The sequence below is a fragment of the Pygocentrus nattereri genome, chromosome 28, assembly GCF_015220715.1.
Source record: "Pygocentrus nattereri isolate fPygNat1 chromosome 28, fPygNat1.pri, whole genome shotgun sequence".
Taxonomy (NCBI): domain Eukaryota; kingdom Metazoa; phylum Chordata; class Actinopteri; order Characiformes; family Serrasalmidae; genus Pygocentrus; species Pygocentrus nattereri.
This window is the reverse complement of record NC_051238.1, coordinates 1603230-1629267: the sequence shown is the minus strand read 5'-3', so window position 1 is coordinate 1629267 and position 26038 is coordinate 1603230. Positions and strand designations below refer to the sequence as shown.

At 41.4% G+C, this 26038-nt stretch overlaps 3 protein-coding genes across 3 annotated transcripts; all 3 read left to right on the top strand.

Moving 5' to 3' along the window:
* Positions 1-2167: 2167 nt before the first annotated feature.
* LOC108414831 (N-acetyllactosaminide beta-1,3-N-acetylglucosaminyltransferase 3-like) lies at positions 2168-5952 on the top strand. The gene is made up of 2 exons (XM_037535944.1): positions 2168-2255; positions 4651-5952. Exons 1-2 carry the CDS (start codon positions 2228-2230, stop codon positions 5799-5801), a joined length of 1179 nt encoding a protein of 392 aa, XP_037391841.1. The 5' UTR covers positions 2168-2227; the 3' UTR covers positions 5802-5952.
* A 6213-nt stretch (positions 5953-12165) lies between these two features.
* On the top strand, positions 12166-17747 carry LOC108414829 (N-acetyllactosaminide beta-1,3-N-acetylglucosaminyltransferase 3-like). Its single transcript, XM_017687731.2, has 3 exons — positions 12166-12284; positions 13085-13125; positions 16146-17747. Exons 2-3 carry the CDS (start codon positions 13101-13103, stop codon positions 17297-17299), a joined length of 1179 nt encoding a protein of 392 aa, XP_017543220.1. The 5' UTR covers positions 12166-12284; positions 13085-13100; the 3' UTR covers positions 17300-17747.
* A 19-nt stretch (positions 17748-17766) lies between these two features.
* On the top strand, positions 17767-20079 carry LOC108414830 (spermidine synthase-like). Its single transcript, XM_037535714.1, has one exon. The coding sequence runs from the start codon at positions 17854-17856 to the stop codon at positions 18721-18723; it is 870 nt and encodes a 289-aa protein (XP_037391611.1). The 5' UTR covers positions 17767-17853; the 3' UTR covers positions 18724-20079.
* Positions 20080-26038: the final 5959 nt, after the last annotated feature.

The window sequence follows — 26038 nt, the reverse complement described above, 5'->3', positions numbered from 1 at the left end:
ATCTGAGGGTGAGGAATGCACAGCCCTGTACAGCATGAAGCTCAGTGGTGGTCAAGCTGGTCCAGAAGGCTGGTGAGCAGCGGCACCTGATCAAGGCAGAAGAGGCAGCAGCATCAGACGCACAGGATGGACAGCTGATCAACTCGGCAGAGAAAGGAAAGAGAAACACAGAGTCAGTTCTGTAAAGAGTGGCTGACCACAGATTACAGTAAAACAGAGCAGCAGAGACTCCAGCAGGTCCAGACCTGACAGGGAGACTAATCACCAAAGGCTCCACTGTACAAGTAAGTTTTTAGCCTAGACTTAAAGACTGAAGCTGAGTCTGAGTCCCGAACATTAACAGGAAGATTATTCCAGAGCTGGGGGGCTTTGTATGAGAGGCTCTCCCCCCTGATGGAGCTTTATTAGTTCTAGGTACCAGTAGTGAGCAGCACCTTGTGATCTAAGTAGGCGTGATGGAGTAAAGTAATGCCACATTTTTTAGCCTATACTAGGACATCAGCAAACACTGAGACACTGGGCATTAAATGTTGTGGCTCCTAGGGTGGTCTGTCAGATTTCTTGCTCATCCAATTCTATTTTTATGTGCCACCACAGACTGTCCAGGTGCTGCACTTACCCACTTCCAAGTTCTGCTTTTTACGTTCCATCAACATTACGGTTTAAATTAAATATTTAGAAAATCAGTGGAGTGAAACTACGTTCCTCCAAGGAACAACACAGTGCAGCATCAGAACAAGCAGTACTAAAAACTACAGTGGATTGTGTCCTGCTTTGTCTCGAGGGTTGAGAACCCAGGTCTGAATACAGTTGACAAGGCCGGTCCCTCTAGTATGCGCTTACGGGGTCTTTTGCTTTTTCTGTTGAGTTTCGAAGCCATTTTCCAGCAGAGGTTCAACTGCAGAGATTAACTGTTAGATTAATGTGGTTAGAATGAGGAAAGTTGGGCTAGAAAAGGTTGACTTGTTATAAAATGTGAGGGAGTGTGGAATATGTGCGTCTACTCCATGTTTGTGGCGTGTCTACCCTTCTTAAGCCAAGCTCACCCATAGACTCGTGCTCAGTCCTGGTGTTTCAGAGCTCTGTCCTGCAGAAGACTGGCCAGTAATGTTGGTCGAGACTCTCAAGTCTGTTTCTCAAGCCTCTCTTGTGTGCACATGTTCAAATCTCCATCCTCCTTCTCAAATAAAAGGTGCTGTCCATTTGGAGCCAGTCAGGTAATCCCATTGTTTTTCTCTCTTCAGCATTTTAGTTGGGAGAAAGGTTTAAGAAAGAAATCATTTGGTTTTTCATCTGTAGACAAAAGTCACAGTATTTTTCCCCTGACATCCTTTTTTGTTACAATCAAGCGACTCACTGATAAGATGTCGGCCCAGTATCTCCAGAGTCTGGGCTTCAAATTTGTCTCTGGACGTCCTGTATTTGTTTACTATAGACTATTAGTTTATATTAGGTGTTATATGATAATTAAGTCCTTCATTATTTAATTGGTGCTTCACTAAGTTTAAACCAGCCTCCCATATAAGGATGCCTGGGTTCGATCTCCAGTAAGTCACCACATTCTCCCTCCCTCTCTCTCTCTCTCTCTCTCTCTCTCTCAGGGGTGGGCCTAGTGTGTATAAAATGCTCTACTCAAGATTACAATGATCATCCTCCTGCAGAGTTTAGCAAGTTTGAGGGGGGAAAAAAGTAAAGTTATGTTTTAAAGGAGCAACATACAGTTTCCAAAATTCTCCCATAATTCAGTGTGTGAGATGTAATCAGAGAGGTTCAGAGGGGTGGAGGGATACATGCAAGGCGCTGTGAGGCAAAATAGTCCCCAAAGAAAACTTATTATTCCAGATTGTCCATTATTTTCCATCATCAACATTCCATATAAACTCAGAAGACTCGTGTAGGTTCTCTGGTGGTTCTGGATGGTAAATAAAGTGTCTGTATCTGTGTTGTTGTAATGGAGACCCCTGGTTCCCATCACCACCACTGTAAAGACGTCAGAACCATTTGATACACTGAGCGAATGGAAGAATTTTGGAAATATTTGGCAAGTACCACCTTTAGTTTGATATAGGATTTATTTTTGACAAGTAAGTGTAATTTGACAAACGGTGCATAAGACTGTACAATACAGAGATTACAGAGATACAGAGATAGATAAAAACTATATTTACACATTTTACAATCTAAGAGTAATGTTCCATCTGAATTTGCTTTCAGGTGACATCAGTTGATGATGAAGATACTGCGGTGGATCTGCAGTGAGTAGATTCACAATTCTGTTTTCATTAAAATCTGATGTTCTGTTTTACTTTGAATTTATGTTGTAAGACCTTTCACAAATTATTATTATTAATTATTAAAAAATCAGATGTTATAAATACTTTTCATTTCACAAACTACATTTGGATCAATCTGTTGTCTATATCGACAGTGCTGTTTCTCACTGAAAAGATCAGAAATGTCTCATAGCATGCAGCTAAGAGGCTATGCCTAAAATCATACAATTCCCAAATGACCTGAGTGCACTTCAGCAAAATTAAACTAGCATTTTACAATTTCACATGCACAGAACTCTGCTGTGCTCAAACCACTAGCCAAAAACAAACATGCACATACAGAAGCTCACAAAAGTGAGTGCACCCCTCACATTTCTGCAAATATTTTATTCTATCATTTCAGGGGACAACACTATAGAAATGAACCTTGGATATAAGTTAAAGTGGTCAGTGTGCAGCTTGTACAGCAGTGCAGATTTACTGACCTCTGAAAAGAACAACACACAGACATTAATGTCTAAATAGCTGGCAGCACAAGTGAGTCCACCTCACAGTGAACATGTCCAGATTGTGCATTGTTGTGTCACCATCCCTCCCTGGTGTCCTGTGAATTGTTAGAGTTTCAAATTTCCAGGTGTGAACGGGGAGCAGAGCTGTTAAATTTGGCGTTTTTTGGTACAATTCATACGGGCCCCTGGATATTCATCATGGCACCTTGTGGCAAAGAACTCTGAGGATGTGAGAAACAGAATTGTTGTTCTCCACAAAGACGGCCTAGGCTATAAGACTGCTAACACCCTGAAACTGAGCTATAGTCATGTGGTCAAGGTCAAGCAGTGGTTTTCCAGGAAAAGGTTCCACTTGGAACAGGCCTCGCCAGGGTCAACCAAAGAAGTTGAGCCCATGTGTTCAGTGTCATGTCCAGCGGTTGGCTTCAAAAAACAGACGAATGAGTGCTGCCAGCATTGCTGCAGAGGTTGAAGAAGTGGGAGGTCAGCCTGTCAGTGCTCAGACCAGACACAGAACAATGCTTTAACTCGGTCTGCATGGCTGTCATTCCAGAAGGGAACCTCTTCTGAAGCTGACATATAAGAAAGCCTGCAAATAGTTTGCTGAAGATAATAAGTCTAAGAATTTGGGTTACTGGAACCACATCCTGTGGTCCGACAAGACCAATATGGCTACGAGCCATTCAGGCCCTGTACAAACAAAGCAGGAGTTTGGTTCGCATGGCCGGCAGTAAGTCAGACTCGTTCCCAGTGAGAGTTGGACTCCGTCAGGGCTGCCCTTTGTCACCGATTCTATTCATAATTTTTAAGGATAGAATTTCTACGCGCAGTCAGGGGATGGAGGGTGTCCGGTTTGGTGACCTCAGGGTCACATCGCTGCTGTTTGCAGATGATGTGGTCCTATTGGGGACATCAGGCCGTGAACTTCAGCTTTCACTGGATCGGTTTGCAGCCGAGTATGAAGCAGCCGGGATGAGGATCAGTACCTCCAAATCCGAGGCCATGGTTCTCAGGCGGAAAAGGGTGGAGAGCCCTCTCTGGGTCGGGGATGAGCTCTTGCATCAAGTGGAGGAGTTTAAGTATCTCCGGGTCTTGTTCACGAGTGATGGTACAAGGGAGCGGGAGTTTGACAGGCGGATTGGTGCTGGGTCAGCAGTGATGCAGGCTCTTTACCGGTCTGTTGTGGTAAAGAAAGAGCTGAGCCATAAGGCAAGGCTCTCAATTTACTGGTCGGTCTACGTTCCCACCCTCACCTATGGTCATGAGCTTTGGGTAATGATCGAAAGAACGAGATCGCGAATACAAGCGGCCGAAATGAGTTTCCTCCGCAGGGTGGCTGGACTCTCCCTTAGAGATAGGGTGAGAAGTTTGGTCATCCGGGAGGGACTCGGAGTAGAGCTGCTGCTTCTCCATGTCAAGAGGAGCCAGTTGAGGTGGTTCGGGCATCTTATTAGGATGCCTCCTGGATGCCTCCCTTGGGAGGTGTCACAGGCAGGTCCACCTGGGAGGAGACCCCTGGGAAGACCCAGGACATGCTGACGTGACTATATTGCATGTCTGTTTTTAATCCAGTGCAGCCTGAGGGCCCAAAGATCACGGCCAGCTAATACTTTTTTTTTTTTTTGGCCTTGTCACTTTCATACAGAGATTTCGCCAGATTCGCTGTATCTTTTAATTTTATGTACTGTAGATAATCAAAAGCAAAAGTTATTAGTTATACTTTTATATTGAGAAACGTTTTTCTTGAATTGTTGCACTATTTGATTGTGCAGTCTTTCACAGAAGTTGATGTTTATATGATTGCAGAATCTGTGTCATTTTACTTTTTTAGACAACTGAACTTGCTAACTGTCTACTCTTCTGTGCAGGGATCCGGGTGAGGAGGTGGAAGTGGGAGATGGTAGCTGTATTCTTTACTGGCACTTTGTGCTTGCTCATATTGATGAAAATAAAAGTCCAGAACAAGAACCAAGTGGAGCCTGCACCCCTCTTAGAAGATGAATGGAATCTGGAAAGCGAAGCTGGGACGCCTCAAGTTTTTCCAAGTTTACCTCCCAAATGTGAACAGAGCTCATCTGCTTCCAATATCAGTGGATTTTCCTCCTTGCCCCAACGCATTCAAGACTTCCTGTATTACCGCCATTGTCGCCATTTCCCAATGTTGCTAAATGCTCCTGACAAGTGTGGGGGTCCCGAGAAGTCCTCAGATGTGTTTCTTTTGTTGGTCATCAAGAGTTCTCCACCCAATTACGACAGACGGGAGGTGCTGCGGAAAACATGGGCTGCTGAGAGGCTGCAGAACGGCATCTGGATTCGTACCGTGTTTATATCCGGGACTGCTGGACAGAGCTTTGAGAAGCAGAGGCTGAACAAACTCCTGGAAGCAGAGAACCTTGAACACAAGGACATTCTGCAGTGGGACTTTCATGATTCCTTCCTCAACCTCACACTCAAGCAGATCCTTTTCTTGGAATGGATGGAGAAATTTTGCCCCAACGCCCACTTCCTGCTCAACGGGGATGATGACATTTTTGCCAACACAGATAACATGGTGGTGTATCTCCAAGGGTTGGATAGAGATAGTGACAACAAACACCTGTTTATGGGCTACATGATGCAGAATAATGGACCGATCCGAGACATGGCCAGCAAATATTATGTCCCGGTCCAAGTGTATAAATCAGAAATATTTCCTCCCTATTGCAGCGGAGGTGGATTCCTGCTTTCACGTTTTACTGCCAAGACAATCTACAATATGTCTCAATCCATCACTATTCTGCCCATAGATGATGTTTACATGGGAATGTGTCTGGAGAAAGCTGGGCTGAAACCTTCATCCCACATTGGCGTTTGGCCTCTTGGCCTAGATGTTCACTCCAAAGTGCTGGACCCTTATGACCCTTGCTATTACCGTGAAATTATTCTAGTCCACAGATTCCTGCCTCATGAAATTTACATCATGTGGCATGAAGTCCACCGGCAAGATCTGAAATGTGGAAAGTCATTAATTTCTCTTTAACACAAGACTCTTGAAAGGTTTTGCATGAATTTACTTAATGCACACATTTATCCACAGCAACGTACAGTATAATGAAGGTATACATGTGTATGTACATGGATTACACAAAATGGACAATAAAGTCTGTTCAATAAAGGTGTTAAATATCTCAGTGCTGATAAGAGAAGTGTTACATTATGAGGAAAATACTGACTGGTGGGTTATTGTGCAAAATAATGATGTTATAGCTACTTCAGACGTGCTAGCCCAGTTTTGTGTGTGTGGTAAGGCTGACAAACATTCAGTATTCCTTAAATAGGTTTTTCTATAAAGTCTACAAAAACAAATACTAATTAATAAATATTTAGATCCTTATGGTGATATGTTTGTTATAACAGTAGGCATTAGTTTTCATTTCATGTACAACACTCACAGTAAGAATAATAACATTTGAAGCATTTTATTGGTGAGTAGTCTTATTGTGATAACAATGAAAATGCAATTTATCATACAGCCCTGATATGTATAGTACAACCCCATTTCCAAAAAACTTGTGGAGAATGTAAATAAAAATAGAATGCAATGATGTGCAAATTACGTAAACCATGTTCTTAAGGGAAAATGTCACAAAAGCAGTTTCAGATGTTGATTCGTCAGACCACAGGACACTTTTCCACTTCCTCTCATTTCATTTTTAATGAGCTCAGGCCCAGAGAAGGTGGCAGAATTTCTGGATCCTGTTCATATTCGGTTTCGTTTTTGTGTTTTAGAGTTTTAACTTGCATTTGTGGATGCAGTGATCAGCTGTTTTCACAGACAGTGGTTTCAGAAGTGTTTCTGAGCCTGTGCAGTGATTTCCACTACAGAATCATGTCTGTTTTTAATGCAGTGCTGCCTGAGGGCCCAAAGATCACGGCCAGCAGATACTGGTTTTGGTCTCGTCCCTTACATACAGAAATTTCTCTAGGTTTTCTAAATCCTTTTAATGTTATTAGAAATGTTATTCTTGAATTGTTGCATTATTTGCTTGTGCAGGAGGTGGTCTCAGTTTGGTTCATTTATAGTTTGTTTTGAGTTCCATTAATTTGTGCATTATGAAAACAAAGCGGCGCCAGTCTGCTTTAGCTTTGTTTTACAGTGAAGACCTTGAAGTTCAGTGTACACACATCTTCAACACCTCGACAGGTAAACACAGACGGCCAAAGAACATTTTTAAAGTTTTACTAGAGATAAAGTCTGGGATCTGTGTCAAGACAGCAGCCCTGACATATTAAAGCGATAAGATGTGAGAGCCTGTGTGATTTTACTGTGTTAAAGGCTCATGCTGGGCACGAGTTTTAAGCTGCTTTCACATGATTTTACACAATTTAATTGCAAACATGGATGTTCCCTGGGTGGAGCTCAGTGACGTGCACAGCCAGAACTGACAGGTGCAAAAACAGAACCGACACGCAGGACCATTTTTCCAATTTTGCGCGATGCACTTCGGCCAATCTTTTCAGGCCAGTCATAGCAGCGCAGCAGCTGGGACTGGTAGTACCTCTCACCACCTGTGAGTCATTCATCAGAGAATGCTGCCCACTTTGTGAGCACTGTGCACAGTGTGAGTGGTGTGAAAGGGGTCTGAGTTTTAATGGAGTTGTGGTCTGAACAAGAAGTGGTCTGAGATCTTAAAGGACCAGAAAGAAAGTCCTTTTCATAGTTCACTGACATTGTAAACACACAAAAAACTGAGGTCAGTTGGTTCCCTGTCAGGTTCACGTCAAGAGAACTCAGTTCGGTTCATTTGAAAAGAATTATATGGGAAAACACTCAGGGAGTCACTAAGGCCTGGCCTCAGGAAAGCCAGGACACTTGCCACCCTGTGAGAAAAGACCATTAGAGACCATTCCTGTAGGACACCTTTAGATCCCATTAGGCAATCTTCAAATGCATCTGGAATCAGAACACCTGTTAAACCATTAAATTGTGATATCAACCTAACACCAGCAGGAACCAGCACAATCTTTTAATGGTTTGTATAATTTCTTTCAGTAGGGCAACAGAGACAATTACAATAACCAGGAAAATTTAACTGTGAGAGCTAGTTAACCTTTAAAAAATGTAAGGGGGTGGTGTAGAAATGTGCGCAACAAAATTATTTAAACTTAAGTAAGTCTCGCTCATCATCTGACACTGATTATATAGGCACATAGGAACAGACAGCATGAACCTTATGACTACAGAGTAGATCCTTATCAAATATGTGTCTAGAAGCCTGATACTTAATTTAACGCTGGAACAGGAACTATTCATAAAAGGTGGTAATGACTTCATTTTCATAAACAAACATCAGCCACAGAGACAGATCTTATTTCCTCACTTGCTTATGTGGGAAATGTAAGCAGCCTACACTTTTAAAGATGGTTCTTTAAGATGTTAGAGTGTGTTACAGTGTTACAGTGTAACAAGAAGAGAATGAACTAGCAAGTAATTAACTTTGTATTTAACAAGGGTTTTTGCAGTTTGTTACTTGTTACTATATAGACAATATATATTAAAACTAAACATAAAAAATGTTCCATCACAAAAAAATAACAAAAAAAATTATAAATAAATAAAGCAAAGATATTTACATTGTAAGGACATTTTGCCTGAACTTCACATGGAGTTTTGCACATGATGTACTGGTTTATATCACACATGGGATGGTGAGGAGTTACAATATAAACATATAAATAAATAAATAAATAGAAAGCTCAAGAGTATTTTAGTAAATTCTAAATTTTAAAAACTAAATGTTAAACAGTTTGTTTCTAGCGGTTTTTGGACCAAGAAGCAGGACCTCTGTTTTATCCGAGTTAAGTAGGAGAAAGTTACTCAACATCCAGTCTTTTGCATTTTTTACACAGTCCTCAATCTTGCCAAGGTGAATTTTATCATCTGGTTTGCTTGCAAAGCCTCGAATGCAGTGGTGTAAAGCGCCGCCACTGGACTCTAGAGCAGTGGAGACGTGTTCTCTGGAGTGACCAATCAAACTTCTCCGTCTGGAAATTCGATGGGCGAGTCTGGGTTTGGCGGTTACCAGGCTCAATGGTCTGACAGGGGAATGAATGGAAGACTTCATGGCCTCATTTAGTGATGCTTTTTGATCAAATGGACAGCAGTGTCAGCAGATGCCTGAAGCTCAGAAAGCTTTTGAGAGGCTTCAACATTGCCTGACTTCAGGACCAGTCCTGCCGCTGCGCAACCCCAGGCACCTCATTGTTGTTGAATTGGACACCTCTGATGTGGGCATGGAAGTTATATTTTCCCAACATTCCAGTTCTGACAGTAAGCTTTACCCCTTACACCTTCTATTCCCACTGCCTGACTCCAATTCCAGCTTTAGGGATAGGGAGCTCCTAGCAGTAAAGTCAGCGTTAGAGGAACTGAGACACTGGTTGGAAGGGCTGAACATCAGTTCCTGGTCTGGATGGATCACAAGAACGTGTTTGAATCTCTGTCAGGCCAGGTGAACCCTGTTCTTCAACCACATTGATTTTATTTTTCATATCAACCCAGAGCTGCCGTGGTAATCAAGGGCGATTTGTGACACATGTGTCTAGCCATTTTGAGCTTGGCTCACCCACAGAATCAGACTCGGTCCTGGTCTTTCAGAACTATGATAGCGGACTGTTTGGTAATATTGGTAAAGGCTTCTTAAGTTTACTCTCAGGTCTCTTCCTCAAACCTTTCTCATGTACATTGTTAGAATTTCATCAGGAGACTGGAGCTTTGGTGTTGATAGAGTATGGGTACAGTATGGATGATCAACATTCAATCAGCAGTATCAGGAGTCTGGTCATGTGCATGCAGATAATCATGTATGGGCAAAGCTTGTTCATCAGTGTGTCACTAATCCAGTCTGGCCACCAGTCAGGTCACCAGTCCAGGCTAGTCCAGTCTGGTCAGCAGTCCAGTCCAACAAAAATATTTTGGAAGGACCTAATAGACATTGAAAACTGTGGGGAGGAGGGAGGAAGGAAGGGAGTTTGAGGAGGGGTAAGTAGGGGTTAGAGTGTTATCCCCTTCCGCCTCATCCCCCTGTCCCCCTGATTGACCAGACTGATGGAAGTTTCTGGAACGCAGCTTCTCCACTACAGATCACATCCAAATCTATATGAACTCTAATTGTTTCCACTGTTGATTATACACACCTGAATATATTAGAACTGCGTGGATGTAAAATTGACTTTTCAATGTTTAACTTATAAGTTGTCTGACCAGTGGTAGGATGGTCCCCCCTTTAGATGTGAGTCTTGGTCCTCCCGAGGTTTCTTCCTCCTCCAGCTCTGAGGGAGTTTTTCCTTGCCTCAGCGCTCACGGGGGTTCTGTATATTCTGTATATTATGTTCAGTGTTTTGTCTGATTCTCTGTGCTGTGATTCCCATTTTTGTAAAGCTACTTTGTGACAACATCAGTTGTAAAAAGCGCTATATAAATAAATTTGATTTGATGATTTGATTTCTGCAAAGAACGGGGGACAAGTATTACTTTTCTACAACAAAAGGCCATGTGCTAAAACTCTACAGTAAGCATGGTTAAGATCCTTAAGAAAATAACATATAAAGGAAAACAACAAATATTGAGAATATTTTCTCTCAGCATACTCTGTGCTGTATCCTCTCTCAATTTTAAGCCAGTATCCCTTAAGGATAAGGCTTAAGAAATCCCTTGTCTTTCATTTGTTTCCTCCTTTCAGCATTTTATTTGGGCAATAGTCTCCAAAAAGAAACTATTTGTGTTTTACTCTGTACACAAGGTCAATTTTCCCCAGACATCTTTACTTAGTTGCTACAATCCAGAGGCTTGATTTCACTTCCAGAGTTGACGAAATCAACGTTCATATAAATCAACATTATAAGCTCAGAAGACTCGTGTAGGTTCTCTGGTGGTTCTGGATGGTAAGTTTGTTTCTACGCTCATTGTCCATTTCATCAGTTCCACTTGCTGTATAGCTGCACTTTGTAGTTCTACAGTTACTGACTGTAGTCCATCTGTTTCTCTGATACTTTGTTACCCCCTTTTACCCAGTTCTTCAGTGGTGAGGACCTCCATGGACCCTCACAGAGCAGTTGGGGGTTCGGTGCCTTGCTTGAGGACACTTCAGTCATGCACTGTCAGCTCAGGGGATCGAACCAGCGACCTTTCAGTCACAGGGCTGGTTCCCTAACCTCCAGCCTATGACTGCCCAAAGGGGCTAATTTTAAAATTAAAATAATTTTGCAGGCCGAATAAAATCTTGCCATGGGGCTGACTTGGCCTGCAGGCCTTGTGTTCAGATTCTATATGGATTCTAGACCATGCACCTGCTCTGGGTGGAGTATGCCCATAGCACATTGTGGCACTCGTTGTTGGGCATGTTCCCTGAGCAGAAGGTGGAATAGAAGGTTCTCATGGCAGTACATCTTCTTTGTCATTGCCCTTGAGTCTGGCAGAGGGCTTGTGGGGCATCCTAGGCTGCCTCCACCCACTCAAAACGAGCTGTGGATTGCAGGTGGCAACTGAATGTTTCCATTCAGTACACTATACATTTATGATAGTCATAAAAATGAAATCGTATCCTTTCCAGAGGTGTCCCTGTTTTTGTTCATTTTTGTATTTGTTAATTTGTTTAAGCTCTAGAGCAGAGATATTAAAATTTAATAGGGTCCTGTAAAAGAAAATGTCCTCAAGCAAAGGTTGTGCATAATAACCTGGTGCCATATACTGTTTACTGAAAGGGCCTATCAGGAATATCAGTATACAATAAACAACATACAATAAACAACTGAATATCAGATCAAATAAAGTCCAGTTCAGTCACATTTCAACAACAATTATTGTCAGTTTCTCTTTTTTAGATCACGTCATGTGAAAAAACTTCCGTCTGACTCACTTTCTTCTCTGACTGCTGTTTCTCGCCTCGTCCCTCCCCTGTGTGCGTGTCACTCACTCGAGTCTGATTGATAATAGTAGTTAGGGTAGGGTAGTTAATAGTGAACTACCATAATCATTAGTTCAGTATTACCTACTGAGTAGTTAATTAGTAGTCCTTGGTAGTTAAGACTACTTACTTAAGCATTAATGCAGAATTACTCATTCGTTCCTGCTTAGTTCCTGATTAGTTACTTATTAACTAAGAAACAGTACTGTAAAGTGTTACTGTCTTTTTTTGCTTGTCTAATGATTAAATGCATATCTAATATCAGGCATATAAAGTTCCAATTTAGTTTTTGTTCTAACCATAGCAGTGAGTCTTGCGTTCAATTGGTGGGTTGCTGAGTTTAATCTGATCCACCAAAAAGAAGCCCTGGATTCAGTTCCTATTCAAATTGACTCACCACATTACCCTTTCTCTCCGTCTCTGTCAGGGGAGGGCCCAGTGTGTGTGTGTGGGTGTGAAAGTGAACACATTGTTCTCACGCACACATGAATGTGTGATGACAGGACATTCCTCTGAAGATCATTCTCCTGTGCAGTTCAGCAGGTTTGGGGCAAAAGGTAATTTTACACATTTTCCAAAATTTCTCCGTAATTTCATCTTTGAGGTTATTCAGAGTGGTTTGGTGTGAAATGGTTGATTGTAGAGACTCAGATTTCTTTACTGTGGTGGTCGGAGCCGCACTCTACACCACACACTAAAAATGGCTCGTCAGATCGACCTAAAAAAATGTACTTCCTGTAGTAACAAGTAATTGAACTAGATTTATTCAACTAAAAATGCTTTGATTTCAAGAATTGTTCAAATTATTTATTTAGTTTGAATAAAACTAGTTAATTTACTTGTTACCATATGAAGTAAAGTGATCTGACAAGCCATTTTTTACAGTGCAGGGGTCCCCATGACCACAACACACATAAACATTTGATGCATGCAGCGGGCTGTGAGGCAAAATAGTCCACCCAGAAAACTTAATGTGATCTGATTCTACACTATTATAATTATTATAAAATACTTTTACTATTATTATTTCCACTACTCTACTACAATCATTAACATTCCATACAAACACTCAGACAACACATGTAAGTTCACTCATAGTTTTGGACACTAAATAAAATGGCTATTTGTGAATGATTCTGTTTACATCTGAAACATCTGAATTATGGAGGGATTTTGGAAATACATGGCATACTCAATATTTTCATTTGCTTTTTAATGATTTATTTTTGATATAATTAACAAAATGAATCATTTGACCAAACTTTGACATAAGAGTGTACAAAACAGAAAACAAAAATGACATCATAATTCATTTTCAAGCAAAGTTTAATGTCCTTTTATCTGGATTTGCTCTCAGGAGAAATCAGCTGTTCATGAAGATGTTGCAGTCTATCTCCAGTAAGTAGATTCTAGTATAGTGTAAATGTAGAGTTACCAGAGAAATTTGAGTCTCCCTTTGAGAGATCTTCAACATTTACATACCCAAAAAACACCATGAAAGTCCACAGAATTCACATTCTGCTTCTTTCTCAGACAAAACCAAAGCTGGAATATATCGTCAATACACACAAATTGGCCTTTTTACACTCATTGCTTAAAAGTTATTGATGAAAGAAATTACAATGTGCACAATCAACTTTTTGCTCACTTTTCATGTCTTGGAACGTGTTTGAGTGATTTCATGGGTCAAAAATCTTTTATACATCAGTATTGTCCAACCTCACTTTATGCTTTAAAATTAAACAGGCTGTATTCGTTACTGTGCCTTTAAGACAAAAGTATATAACTGAGCTCTATTTCAGTCGTCTGCCCTGAGTTATGTCTCATGCAAAAAGCAAAAAAGCCTGAAAAGGCAGGTCTAAACTGCTGTAGGCTGAAAAGGTGGATATATAAATGAGTTGTGAATGGCTTTTGGTAACATCACAAAACCAACAAATTCAGAACTGTATGCTGTTTTTTAAAGCTAAATTTCCATTTATGGATTGGACTGGAGAGTGTTTTTATCTAGTGCTTACAAAATTACTGAAACTTGCAAAACTTGTTAGTCCATGATATGGACCTCAGTTACTTTCGTGATGCAACTTTTTAAAAACCTCAATAGGAAAGTTTGACTCTGTATCAAATCTTTTGCACATTCCTTTACCGACAAACGTGGTCTCTGATCTCCTCTTTGACATCACTTGGGTAAATGTTGCTTTCTATTCAGCTTCTCAACTTTTTCAATGAGTATGAAAAAAACCCCACAACAAATATTTATGAATATCTCAGGTGAGATCTTTTTTTTATTTCCCGGTGGAGGGTTGTGAGCAGTAGACTGCCTTGAAACACATTTCCCATGTGTCATGATTGGACCCTCCCAGTCCTGTCCTGGTGCATCTTCGTTTTGGTTTCCTAGTAGGTTTTCCTAGTGGTTTCCTCTGGTAACTTGTTTTGGCTACTCTGCCCCTGACTGTCTCCACCTGTTTCCAGCCTGTCCCTCGTTTACCGTCATGTATTTAAGCCCTATGTTTTCCCCTCTGTGGTTACTGGTCTTTGTTTGAACTGTTTGATCGTGTTGATTGTGTATTGTGTGATTCTGGTTTGTCTGTCATGTCTTTGGCCACACCATTTGCAAGGATGAACTTTATCTAGATGTTAACAAAGTCGAGGTTATCACAAAAGTGCCAAGCCCTGCCAACATTGCTGAACTATGCCAAACCCTAAAAAGCATTTAAATGGGTGATGTCTATACCTGTTTCAGCACCAAGGTTGTCATTCTATGACATCTGCATGAAAAGCTTTATTCTGAGAGGCATGGAAAGCTTCATTCTAGAAACTGATCACAAGCCACTAGTGCCTTTGTTAAATTCTTATGATCTTGACCAAGTACCACCCAGATGCCAGCAGCTATGAATGAGGCTCATGGCTTGTGGTGGCAGTGCATGTACCAGGCAAACAACTAGTGGTCATGGTCACCTTGATGACAAAATCTCCTGCAGGGTATATAACATATCTGATACAGAAGAATTTGCTGCATTTGTGCAAGTGGTCACAAACTCTCTGCAGACCAGCATCTTCAGAAAGATTGGAAAGCTTTAGGAGGGCAACTGCAATTCAGAACATACTTGCACACATCAGGAATAGCTGGCCCAACTGTGTTATTCACAAGATAATCTACTATTCAGCAAGGGTCAGCCTCTTAGAATGTTAAGGTACTGTGTTACATCAAGCCGGGTTAGTGATTCCAGCATCCCAACAAGGACGAGGTTCTGCAGTGAATTCATGATGGTCACCAGTGTCTGACCAAATGGAGAAGAACAGATTGAATATCTGTATGGAGGCCACAACATTACAAGAAGGGTAAGGTCTTAAGCCAGCTCAGAGGATGAAGCCACTGATCCCTTCCAAATGACCCTTGGCAGAGAATTGCCCCTGACCTGTGTGAGTATGATGGGAGGAAGTACCTAGTGGTTGTGAATTATCACTCTGTGTTTACAGGCATGGCATGGCTGCCCAGCAGGTCACAGCTAGACTCAAAAGCATGTTTGCAAGATGGGGCATTCCTTTTAAGCTTGTGAGTGACAGCAGAACACAGTTTATCTGTTTGTTTCTGTCCGGGGACACATTTGGCTTCACACACCTGATGTCTAGCCCCTTTACCCTTAATCAAATGGTGCAGCAGAGAGGGCGATCTGAGCCTTGAAAGACATGCTGAAACAAATTGATCCACAACTACATTTTATGTAGTTTTATGTATGAGCTGGTCATTATTTGCAGAATCAGTGATGCCACAGTGTGAGACAGTGACATCTAGAGGCAGAGAGATGAAACTACCTGCTCGGTACAGGGAGACTTGATATGAGTGTTAGCTGTAGGAACAGCAGCTCTTATGGGCAGAATGCTTGCTGTGAACAGGACAGTCCATCCCAATATCCTAGTTTATAATAATTTGTTGCCTTTGTGTTGAAAGGCACCTCTTACTTCAGGCTTTCAGATTACACTTTACAAATTAGTGAAAGAATGGGTCATTCTAAAGAGTTCACTGAATTCAAGTGTGGTTCTGTAATTGGATGCCACTGTTGCAACAAGTCAGGTCATGAAATTTCTTCCTTCCAAGATATTTCACAATCAGCTGTGAGTGGTATTATTAAGCGTTTACTTCATTGTTCCAGCTGTAAAGTTAGGTGGAGGAGGGATAATGCTATGAGGCTGTTTTTCATTTTATTTACATGACATCTAAAGTGTTGTACTGAATGTATGTGGGGAACATAGAAGTCTGTGAATGTTTACTTTGGGGGTCTTAGTTGTAAATGTGTGTTACATTAAAAAGCGTTACATTTTAATTCGTATTTTCCTCTACCTGATTGCTTTGGGGGCTAAGCTGATGTTTATATGATTAAAGTAAGTCTAATTTGCCAACTGTCTACTCTTCCATGTAGAAATCCAGATGAGGAGGTGGAAGCTGAAGGCGAAAGCTTTAATTATTACTGGCACTTTGTGCTTGATCCTACTGGTGAGAACATATGTCCAGAACATGAATCAAGAGGAGATTGCACTATCAGAATATGAATGGAATCTGGAAAGCGAAGCTGGGACGCCTCAAGTTTTTCCAAGTTTACCTCCCAAATGTGAACAGAACTCATCTGCTTCCAATATCAGTGGATTTTCCTCCTTGCCCCAACACATCCAAGACTTCCTGTATTACCGCCATTGTCGGCATTTCCCAATGTTGCTCAATGTTCCTGACAAGTGTGGGGGTCCCGAGAAGTCTTCAGACGTGTTTCTTTTGTTGGTCATCAAGAGTTCTCCACCTAATTACGACAGACGGGAGGTGTTGAGGAAAACATGGGCTGCTGAGAGGCTGCAGAATGGCGTCTGGATTCGTACCGTGTTTATATCCGGGACTGCTGGACAGAGCTTTGAGAAGCAGAGGCTGAACAAACTCCTGGAAGCAGAGAACCTTGAACACAAGGACATTCTGCAGTGGGACTTTCATGATTCCTTCTTCAACCTCACACTCAAGCAGATCCTTTTCTTGGAATGGATGGAGAAATTTTGCCCCAACGCCCACTTCCTGCTCAACGGGGATGATGACATTTTCGCCAACACAGATAACATGGTGGTGTATCTCCAAGGGTTGGGTGATGATGGTGCCAACAAACACTTATTTGTTGGCCACCTAATCCAGTATGTTGGCCCAATCAGGAATGTGGCCAGCAAATATTATGTCCCGGTCCAAGTTCAGGAATCTGATAGGTATCCTCCCTATTGTGGTGGAGGAGGCTTCCTGCTTTCACGTTTTACTGCCAAGACAATCTACAATATGTCTCACTCCATCATTATTCTGCCAATAGATGATGTTTACATGGGAATGTGTCTGGAGAAAGCTGGGCTGAAACCTTCTTCCCACATGGGCGTTCGGACAGCCGGCCTACACATTCCCTCGAAAGCGCTGGACCCTTATGACCCTTGCTATTACCGTGAAATGATCCTAGTTCACAGATTCCTGCCTCATCAAATTTACATCATGTGGTACGAAGTCCACCAGCAAGATCTCAAATGTGGAAAAACCCTTACTGCTCATGAATCATGACTCTTGAAAGCTTCTGCATGAATGTATTTAACACACTTTTATCCACAGCAATTTGCATGATGGGATTGCTTTGCATGTGTACATACCTGGGCAGCATGACACAGACATAACATGCTTTATATACACCTGTCCTCAGACTGGCTGGTTACTGTGCAAAAAATATTGATATAATAGCTATTTCAGAACTTTCCCTGAACAATCTTTCTTTTTTTAAATAAAGGCTACAAAAACAAACACTGGTAAATATATAAATCTCCTGTAGCTACCTCTTCTGCTTCTGCGGGCATCACCATGCCAATTGCATCTCTCTCTTCTCCTGCTCCAGAAAGCTCCTCTACTTTGTGCAATCTTGGCTTTGATATTAGTCGCTATATCGCCTTAGTACCTGTATTCAGGGAAAATGAATTAGATGCATTCCCTGTTTTTGAGTGCATTGCTATTATGTTGAAGTGGCCAAAAAGTATATGGTCAATTTTGGAGAAATTGAAATTTTTCTTTCAAGAAGCGCTCAAGAGACGCGGCCGTGATTCCCTTTTCTCCCCCGTTCATTCACAATGGACAATATTAAAGACGGCTGGTTCACCGAGACGTGCACGTTATGGCCTGGCCAAGCAATGAGTCTTCAGGTGGAGGAGGTTCTGTACCATAAAAAATCCAAATTTCAGGATGTTATGGTGTTTAAGAGTAAGACTTATGGGAACGTCCTGGTGTTGGATGGAGTAATCCAGTGTACGGAACGAGATGAGTTTTCATACCAAGAAATGATTGCCAATCTACCACTGTGCTGCCACCCCTGCCCCAAGAAGGTTCTGATTATTGGAGGAGGAGATGGCGGTGTACTGAGGGAGGTTGTGAGGCATCCGATGGTCGAGTCTGTAGTTCAGTGTGAGATTGATGAGGATGTCATTAATGTGTCAAAGAAGTACCTCCCTGGAATGGCAAAAGGTTTCTTCAGCCCAAAGCTGACTCTGAATGTCGGAGATGGCTTTGAGTTCATGAAACAGAATCAGGATGCATTTGATGTCATCATAACAGACTCCTCAGACCCTGTTGGTCCAGCAGAAAGCTTAGTCAAAGAGTCCTACTATCAACTTATGAAAACAGCTCTTCGTGAGGGTGGAATTCTTTGTTGTCAAGGAGAGTGCCAGTGGCTGCATCTAGAGCTGATCAAAGAAATGCGCACCTTCTGTAAGACCCTCTTCCCTGTCGTTGACTATGCTTATTGCACCATACCCACCTACCCAAGTGGTCAGACAGGCTTCATGCTCTGCAGCAAAAACTCACAAACAAATTTCCGTGAACCAGTACAAGAATTATCAAGGGACGATATTGAGAGCATGCACCTAAAATATTACAACCCTGAAATCCACCGAGCTGCATTCATCCTGCCAGAATTTGCCAGAAAGGTACTAAGTGAAGCATAACTTCTTAAGGCTTAAGGCTTAAGGCTTCTTGGCTGCCATCTTGTCTTACGCTGCCTTCTGTGGAAACAGGACAAACCCATCAGCACAGTTGCAGTGCACGTCTCCTGGCTCTCTCCCCAGCCTGCCAGCTGCTCTGCTTCAACGTGAAAGGGAACATCTGGGGGGGATTTCAGACAGTCCTCATTCCCTCCAGGGTTTCCCTAAAGACTTATTTGGGTTTTTATTTATTTGCTTTGATCGGTTTTTCCTGTACATCACTCACAATCAATGTTCAGCTTCATAGTCGATCATGTTACTGGTGGACCTCCTAGTTTCTGTGTCATAAATGTCCAGTATGAATATGCTCTGGAATATGTCTGGCTTAAAAAGGTTTTTGGTTTAGATCAGTGCAAAATTAGTCTTATGTTGTCTCAGGAGGATGCCGTTACATTTCACCGCTGCTCTGTTTGCTATTAACAAGGAAGTCAAATAACCATCTTTTAAAATCGCAGTTTAATGGAAGAAGCAGCATTTGAATTTGGCAGCTGTGCGTTCTAGGGATTATTTCACTGTTTTCTGTCATTCTCTGTTAATCTGTGAAAAGACACTCAGGTCAAGAGCGATCCTACATTTATTTACAACATTATGTACATGATGATGCTAGAAACGGTGGCTCATCGGCCAATTAATCAGTAGATCATTAACAAATATGAAAAAACTAACTGTAGTTGAATAAAAGGCTAGTACATAATAACCAAGTTTAAAGTTATTAACGTGTTAAATTAATGAAGAATAATCTTCAGCTCTCCCTGTACAGATGCTATAACGGTTATTGAGTGTTTTGTAATAAAACAGTCTGTGGATGATTTGGATCTTAGCCTGAAATGGTTTAGATCCTGTCCTGAATAGGGAATTTGCTGTGGTTTACTGGTTTGATTTTTTTTTTTTTCTTTTCATGAATAGTTATGTTACGACTGCCATGTGAGGCTGACTTGCATATAAATGAGGTATTTTCTACTCTGCATTAAGTGCTGTATCGTGTGGTATTAATGGTGTACTCTTTGCAAATGCGTGTTTGCAACTTGCTGGGATGAGGTCATGATTTCATGTAGAACGTGAAATGTCAGTTGGTTGGCCTGGAAAAGGTGTGAGAAATCAATATAACGCGGTGTGAAATGTGCTTTTAAGTGCAAAACTGAGTCAAAAGAAGGGTCCCCTTCAAGGTAAATCACTATCACTTCTCCAAAGGCCATTCTCATGTTCCTGTCAATGTTACTAGAGGCCAGGATGTACCTATTCTTTCAGCATCTAGTGTTCAAATCAAATTAATTTAGCAAAATTCATATGTCCTTTTGAAATATTAAAACGTATATTAAACATCTGTCTTTGTATTTTATTTAATGACATTCTAGACCAGTCAGACAAGGGTAGCAAACATTTTTAAAGGGCCTGTATCGTGGAAAACTGTTCTCATAGTTTTGAAAATAAAGTTTGATGTAGTACTTAAAAAAAAAAAAAAGATGACTTTGGCAGATGACTTTGTGCTCACGTGCAAAACAGACACTTCTGTTATGCAGGAATTAAAGTACACCCTTTACCTTCAAAAGCCTCAGCGAGCCCACCACTTCTTCTGTTACAGAAACTTGTGAGTATTTAGCTGTTCAAAGGTGGCAAGGATCCCATCTAAATCAGGAACTTGGCCAAGAGGTGGTCAGGGGTGTCCAGTGCACCGCTAGCATGACTTATGACCACCCTTCTGGCCACTCCTGTGAGACAGCTACCATCAATAAAGCATAAAGTTACCAAAAACATTCTTCTACCTACTCTGTGCACCACCAAATGTGGCAACAGGGCAGTTACTAATAAGTTAAAAGAGTCAATTGATGATGCATCAGCTTGTCATTTCTCTGATGGCCTACTTACAAACACTGGTCAAAACCTTAATGTAGGCCCCATTCATCATGCTTAAAGAAGCAGCTAACATTGGGCTTCCACCTACACTGTTCAAATTGAGTATACAGGCATATACAGTATAGGCACCAGCTTAGGCACCCCACTATGAGCGGGAGCCACCTCCTTCCTTTCATGTCGCTTCGGTCGCCAGTGATGGGCTTACTTTGGACAGTCATCACTTCTTAGTTGCCAGGTGTGCCGTCCTCAGTGTGAGGGAGCACTTCTACATACAGCCGTGTGGACCTAGCTTCCGATGAGGTCAATGAGGGCAGTAAGCTGTTTCCTACCACTACCAACCCAAAGTCCAAGGCAGCAGACAGTCTTCCTGGCTGGCTTCCATTTCCCCACCAGATTAGGTTTGTGGCATTGATTGATGCATTTACAATTATGCTTACATTTGCGGCATTTGGCAGATGCTTTTATCCCGAGCGACTTACAATTTTAATTATTTTGCACAGGTAGGCAAAGGTAGTGTTAGGAGTCTCGCCAAGGACTCTTATTGGTATAGTGCAGGGCGCTTACCCAGGTGTAGATCGAACCCCAGTCTATGGTGTAGAAGGCGTAAGTGTTGCCCACTACACTATACCAACCAGTGCAGTGTCCCCCTTCCTCCAACACCAGTCATTTCACTGTGCAGCACTTGTTGCTCACTTCAGTATCTCTATGCAAACTTCTAGTGCCACTGTTAACTGTGTTGCATTTGCTTGGTCCCCAAACCCTGCCACAACTATATCACATTGCTGCAGGTAATCTGACCAACTCTCTGTGCCATCATATAGCCTTACCTTAGGTAGATGTGTTAACGTTGTAGGGGTAGCTCTATCCATTGGGGGCTGGTAGTGGCACAAGGGGCAGACACCATGGACTCAAGTTTGATGCTTAACTGCCCTAACACTGAAGGTCGACTATTACCTTGGTTTAGCCTGCATCTGGGAGAGTGATTACATCCACATCAGTGATGATTCCTGCTCTGTTATCTTTTATCAAGAGCTTACAACTGTTATAAACAAATAAGGTGTTCCTAATTCACTCCTTAAAGGGGTTTTTGGTTGTGTTCTGTAAACAACGGTGCTTTTCCAGATGCTTTTAAAACTGCTGTAGCGAAACCTCTGTGACAAGAAGAGTAGCATGGATCCTTAGGTTCAAATTTATTTTAGACAAATTTCAACCTTAAACCCTAAAGTTGTCTTCAAACAATTAATATTTAATACAAAACGAATTAGATAGTTTCATTCTAACTATAGTACTGCGACAGCACTGGTTGTGTTGTGAAGGACCTCAAACTCAGTGCTGATAAAAAAAAAAAATCCTTCTATTTTGGTCTTATTGGTTCTTTGCAGATTTGATTCCCTTGATTCCCTTTGATTCACAAGCTTCTAATCCACTATCTTGAATGCTGAGTAGGCCTCTGAGGCACAATTAGGCCTCTGTGGGACAATAGACAAAATAAACATATTTTGTTTCGCTGAAAATCATCCATCAAATACAAATTAACATTGCTTGTGGAGCCCCACACGGTTCAATTTTAGGGTTGTTGCTTTTCTCATGTTACCTCAATTGGAAACATAATATCAATGTTGATAGTTATTCTGATGACACATTTCCATTTCTTCTTAAAATCAAGACTCTTTGGTATTAAAATTCAGATAAAAATGCTTTATGATCCGAGTTGATCACTGTAATGATCTTCTTACTGCAGAACAGTCCGTCCTCTAGAACCCGTACAGAATCTGGCAGCACAGATCCTCACAACACCAACATAGAGAGCTGATATCACCCTGTCTACACACTGCGCTGACCGCCTGGATCTGCTAGAGAGAGATTAAAGCTCTGCTGCTGGTCTTTAAAGCTCTAAATGACCTTAAAGATCCTGAATGTCTGTCTGTTTATGATCTTAGAAGATCTGCAGATTCTGGCCTTCAAGCACCTTCAGTAAAACACAGAAAACGTGGAGAGACTCTTTCAGTTCTTCTGCATCTAAACTGGAGCTCAGTTCAGCTTTTATTAGACAGTCAAACTTAATGTTCACTTTTAATAAACCTTTGAAAACTATATAATCTGATACGTGTTATTTTGTTTTATGGTTTTAAATGAATACTCAAATTTTCTTTTATTACTGTTGAGCTTTACCACCTGTCTGTAAAACACTCCCTGTAGTTATGAATACTTGAACATGCAACCAAAAGCCTTTACTTTCTGATCTGTTCAGTACGACGTACAAGCTACATGTATGTGAACATTGCATAACAGAAGTGAAACAAGGATAAACAGGAGCACAGTTAATGAAGAGCACTTAAACTATGTTTATAAGCACCTGCCTCACTTCTTTTCTCACTCACCCTCTATAATACAGCTCTCCTCACCCAGCATATCTTTGGATGATTATAAGGTTTTTTGCATAATCAATTCATCAGATTGATGGAAAATGTGCTGTAGATGGTTCTGCATAGAATTTTTCTGAAAAGGGTGAAGAAGAACGGGTTCTTCTATTATTACAAGCCTTAAATTGTAACATCAGAATAACCTGTTTGGTGCCATATAGACCTCTTTTTAAAAAGGTCTTTCATGACGCAATATTTACTAAAGAGCCATATTTTTTGATTGTGTACCATAAGAACACAAACAGATCTTTGAACATAAACACACACACTTAACATCATCCATCCTCCCCAGTGCTTTAATACCTAGCATATCATGTGATCTCTTAGCAGGCTGACCATAAGAGCAACGCTCTATACGTAAGCTAAGATGTTAATAGCAAAACCTAATATTATGGGTGTAGCACCTCCTCCGTCTGCTCTGTGATCAGGATAACTGAGGAAATAATGTATTATAGACGGTCGGATCATTTTACTTTCAGTCATTATCCACCACAACCACAGGAAGTGCTGATGTTACGTTAACTGTCATTATTCCCAGTCTCAGATGAAGTGATATGTACTGTATACACAATCTATGGCACTGTAGACTAACACACACCAAACTCTCTGCAATATATATAATTTTATAAAAGTAATATGTCGAAAACACAGTTACAGGTGTTTGGTTACTCGTAGCAGCTCTCCAGCTTAATATGATGTATTGACAGGACAAGGAATCTGGCAAATGTTTAAGTTTCTTTTCCTGCTCTGGAGGCAGCCCAGTAGACAGAGTGCGCTGTGGCAGACGACTGTGCCGCGCATCCCACATTTGAATGTGTATGTGTAACGGGGGAGCGATGTAGCGGACGCATGTGCGGAGGTAAGCGACTTCTATTGAGGGCAAATCCAGGTTCATGGTCAAGACAGTCCAGGTTCAAAAAGCCAACACGGATAGATTGTGGTTCAGACATGACAAACAGCCAAATACAACAAACCAAGCAAACTACACAAACACGACGAGCAAACAACGACCAGCGAAGACAAAGGGCAAAGACAGGGCTTAAATACACAGGGATAAGGAGGATAACATGCCAGTGAATACATGTTTATCTTGGAGCATTTCTAATCACAAATGTGGGTAAATCTGTCCTGCTGTAGTGCCCACGTTTGCTCTCCTGTTCAGTTTTACCCTCTATTTTTATTGCTTCATTAAGGATCACAGCAATGATTCCAAGCAGTGTCAGCCACCGTTTACAGAAGTCGGTGAATGCTACTATTTTTATTTGTATTGTATTGTAGTGTATTATAGTGTAGTGTAGCGTAGTGTAGTGTATTGTAGTGTAGTGTATTGTATTGTAGTGTAGTGTAGTATGTTGTATTTTAGTGTATTGTAGTGTGTTGTATTGTATTGTATTGTATTGTAGTGTATTGTAGTGTAGTGTAGTGTGTTGAATTTAGTGTAGTGTAGTGTATTGTAGTGTATTGTGTAGTGTAGTGTATTGCACTGTGTATTGTAGTTTACTGTATTGTATTGTATTGTGTAGTGTATTGTAGTGTAGTGTATTGTTTAGTGTATTGTATTGTATTGTAGTTTACTGTATTGTATTATATTGTATTGTAGTGTAGTGTGTTGTAGTGTAGTGTAGTGTAATGTATTGTGTAGTGTAATGTATTGTGTAGTGTAGTGTGTTGTGTAGTGTAGTGTAGTGTATTGTAGTGTGTTGTAGTGTACTGCACTGTTCTGTGTTTAACTCTGTTCCTTTTCTCTCTGTATCTACAGTATCTGAGCTCAGGAACGTCTTTCTCTCTAACCTGTTGGTAACTAGCAAAGTTACTTTCTCTAGACAGACAGAGCTCTTTCTGTAAGTTGCTCTGGATAAATGCTGGAAATGTAAACGTAAATGTAATAATAACACTGACAGAGTGACTGAGTGAAGTGGTAGTTGGGGACGGACCCATAGCTTCACAGCTTGTTCAGAAGCTTGACAGCCTGTGGGTAGAAACTGTTCATTAGCCGGGTTGTTCTGGCCTGGATGCTGTGGAATCTCCTGCCTGATGGCAGGATGGTGAACAGGCCATGTGCTGGGTGGCTTCTGTCTGACTGGATCTCTTTGATCTTCCTGAGGCAGCTGGACTAGTAGATGTTCTGTAAGGATGGTAGTTTGTTGCCTATGATGGCTTCTGCCATCCTCACCACTCCTCTAATGGCCTTGCGATTGCAGGCAGTGCAGCTGCTGTACCAGACAGTGATGCAGCCCGTGAGGAAGCTCTCTAAGGTGCATCTGTAGAAGTTGGTGAGGATCTGAGGAGGCAGACCAAACTTTCTGAGCCTGACGACACGCTGACGGACAGATCTCACAATAGTGTAGATGTAGAGGGACCAGGTGACATCTATTGGATGACCATCATCTTTGAGCTTAAGCTTTCTGGCTAACTGAGGGATCCTGTGTTGTGAAATACCCTCAGGTTTGTCTGGCCCCTTTAAACGGGACACAGTATCTGTAAATTTTCACATAAGATAAGATAAGATAAGAGATAAGATAAGATAGGGCTTTATTGTCATTCACATCACATGTGGTACATGGGGTGGAACGAAACACTCATGGTCCAGTCAACTCCCAAAGTGACAAACAATAAACAATAAATAGAAGGTGCATAAAGGGGAGGACAGATAACAGCAGCATGGACCACAGCAGTATGAGTATAAGGTAGAAGGTGTACATCTTAATACTGGTAATGTATAAAGTGACATGTGTAGGCATGATATAGTGGAGGCATTGATTCAGTACAGCAGCAATAAATAAGTGGACATGAAGTGCCATTTCAGTGATTGTCCCGTTGGACTTTGAGAGTCTTACAGCTTCAAGGAAGAAGCCGTTCCTCAGTCTGGTAGTTTTACTCTTAATGCTCCGCAGCCTCCTACCTGAGGGTACAAAAGGTACAAAAGGGAACAAAAAGTGTGTGTGCTGGATGGGTGGGGTCCTTCATGATGCCACTTGCCCTTTTCCTGCATCTAGAGGTAT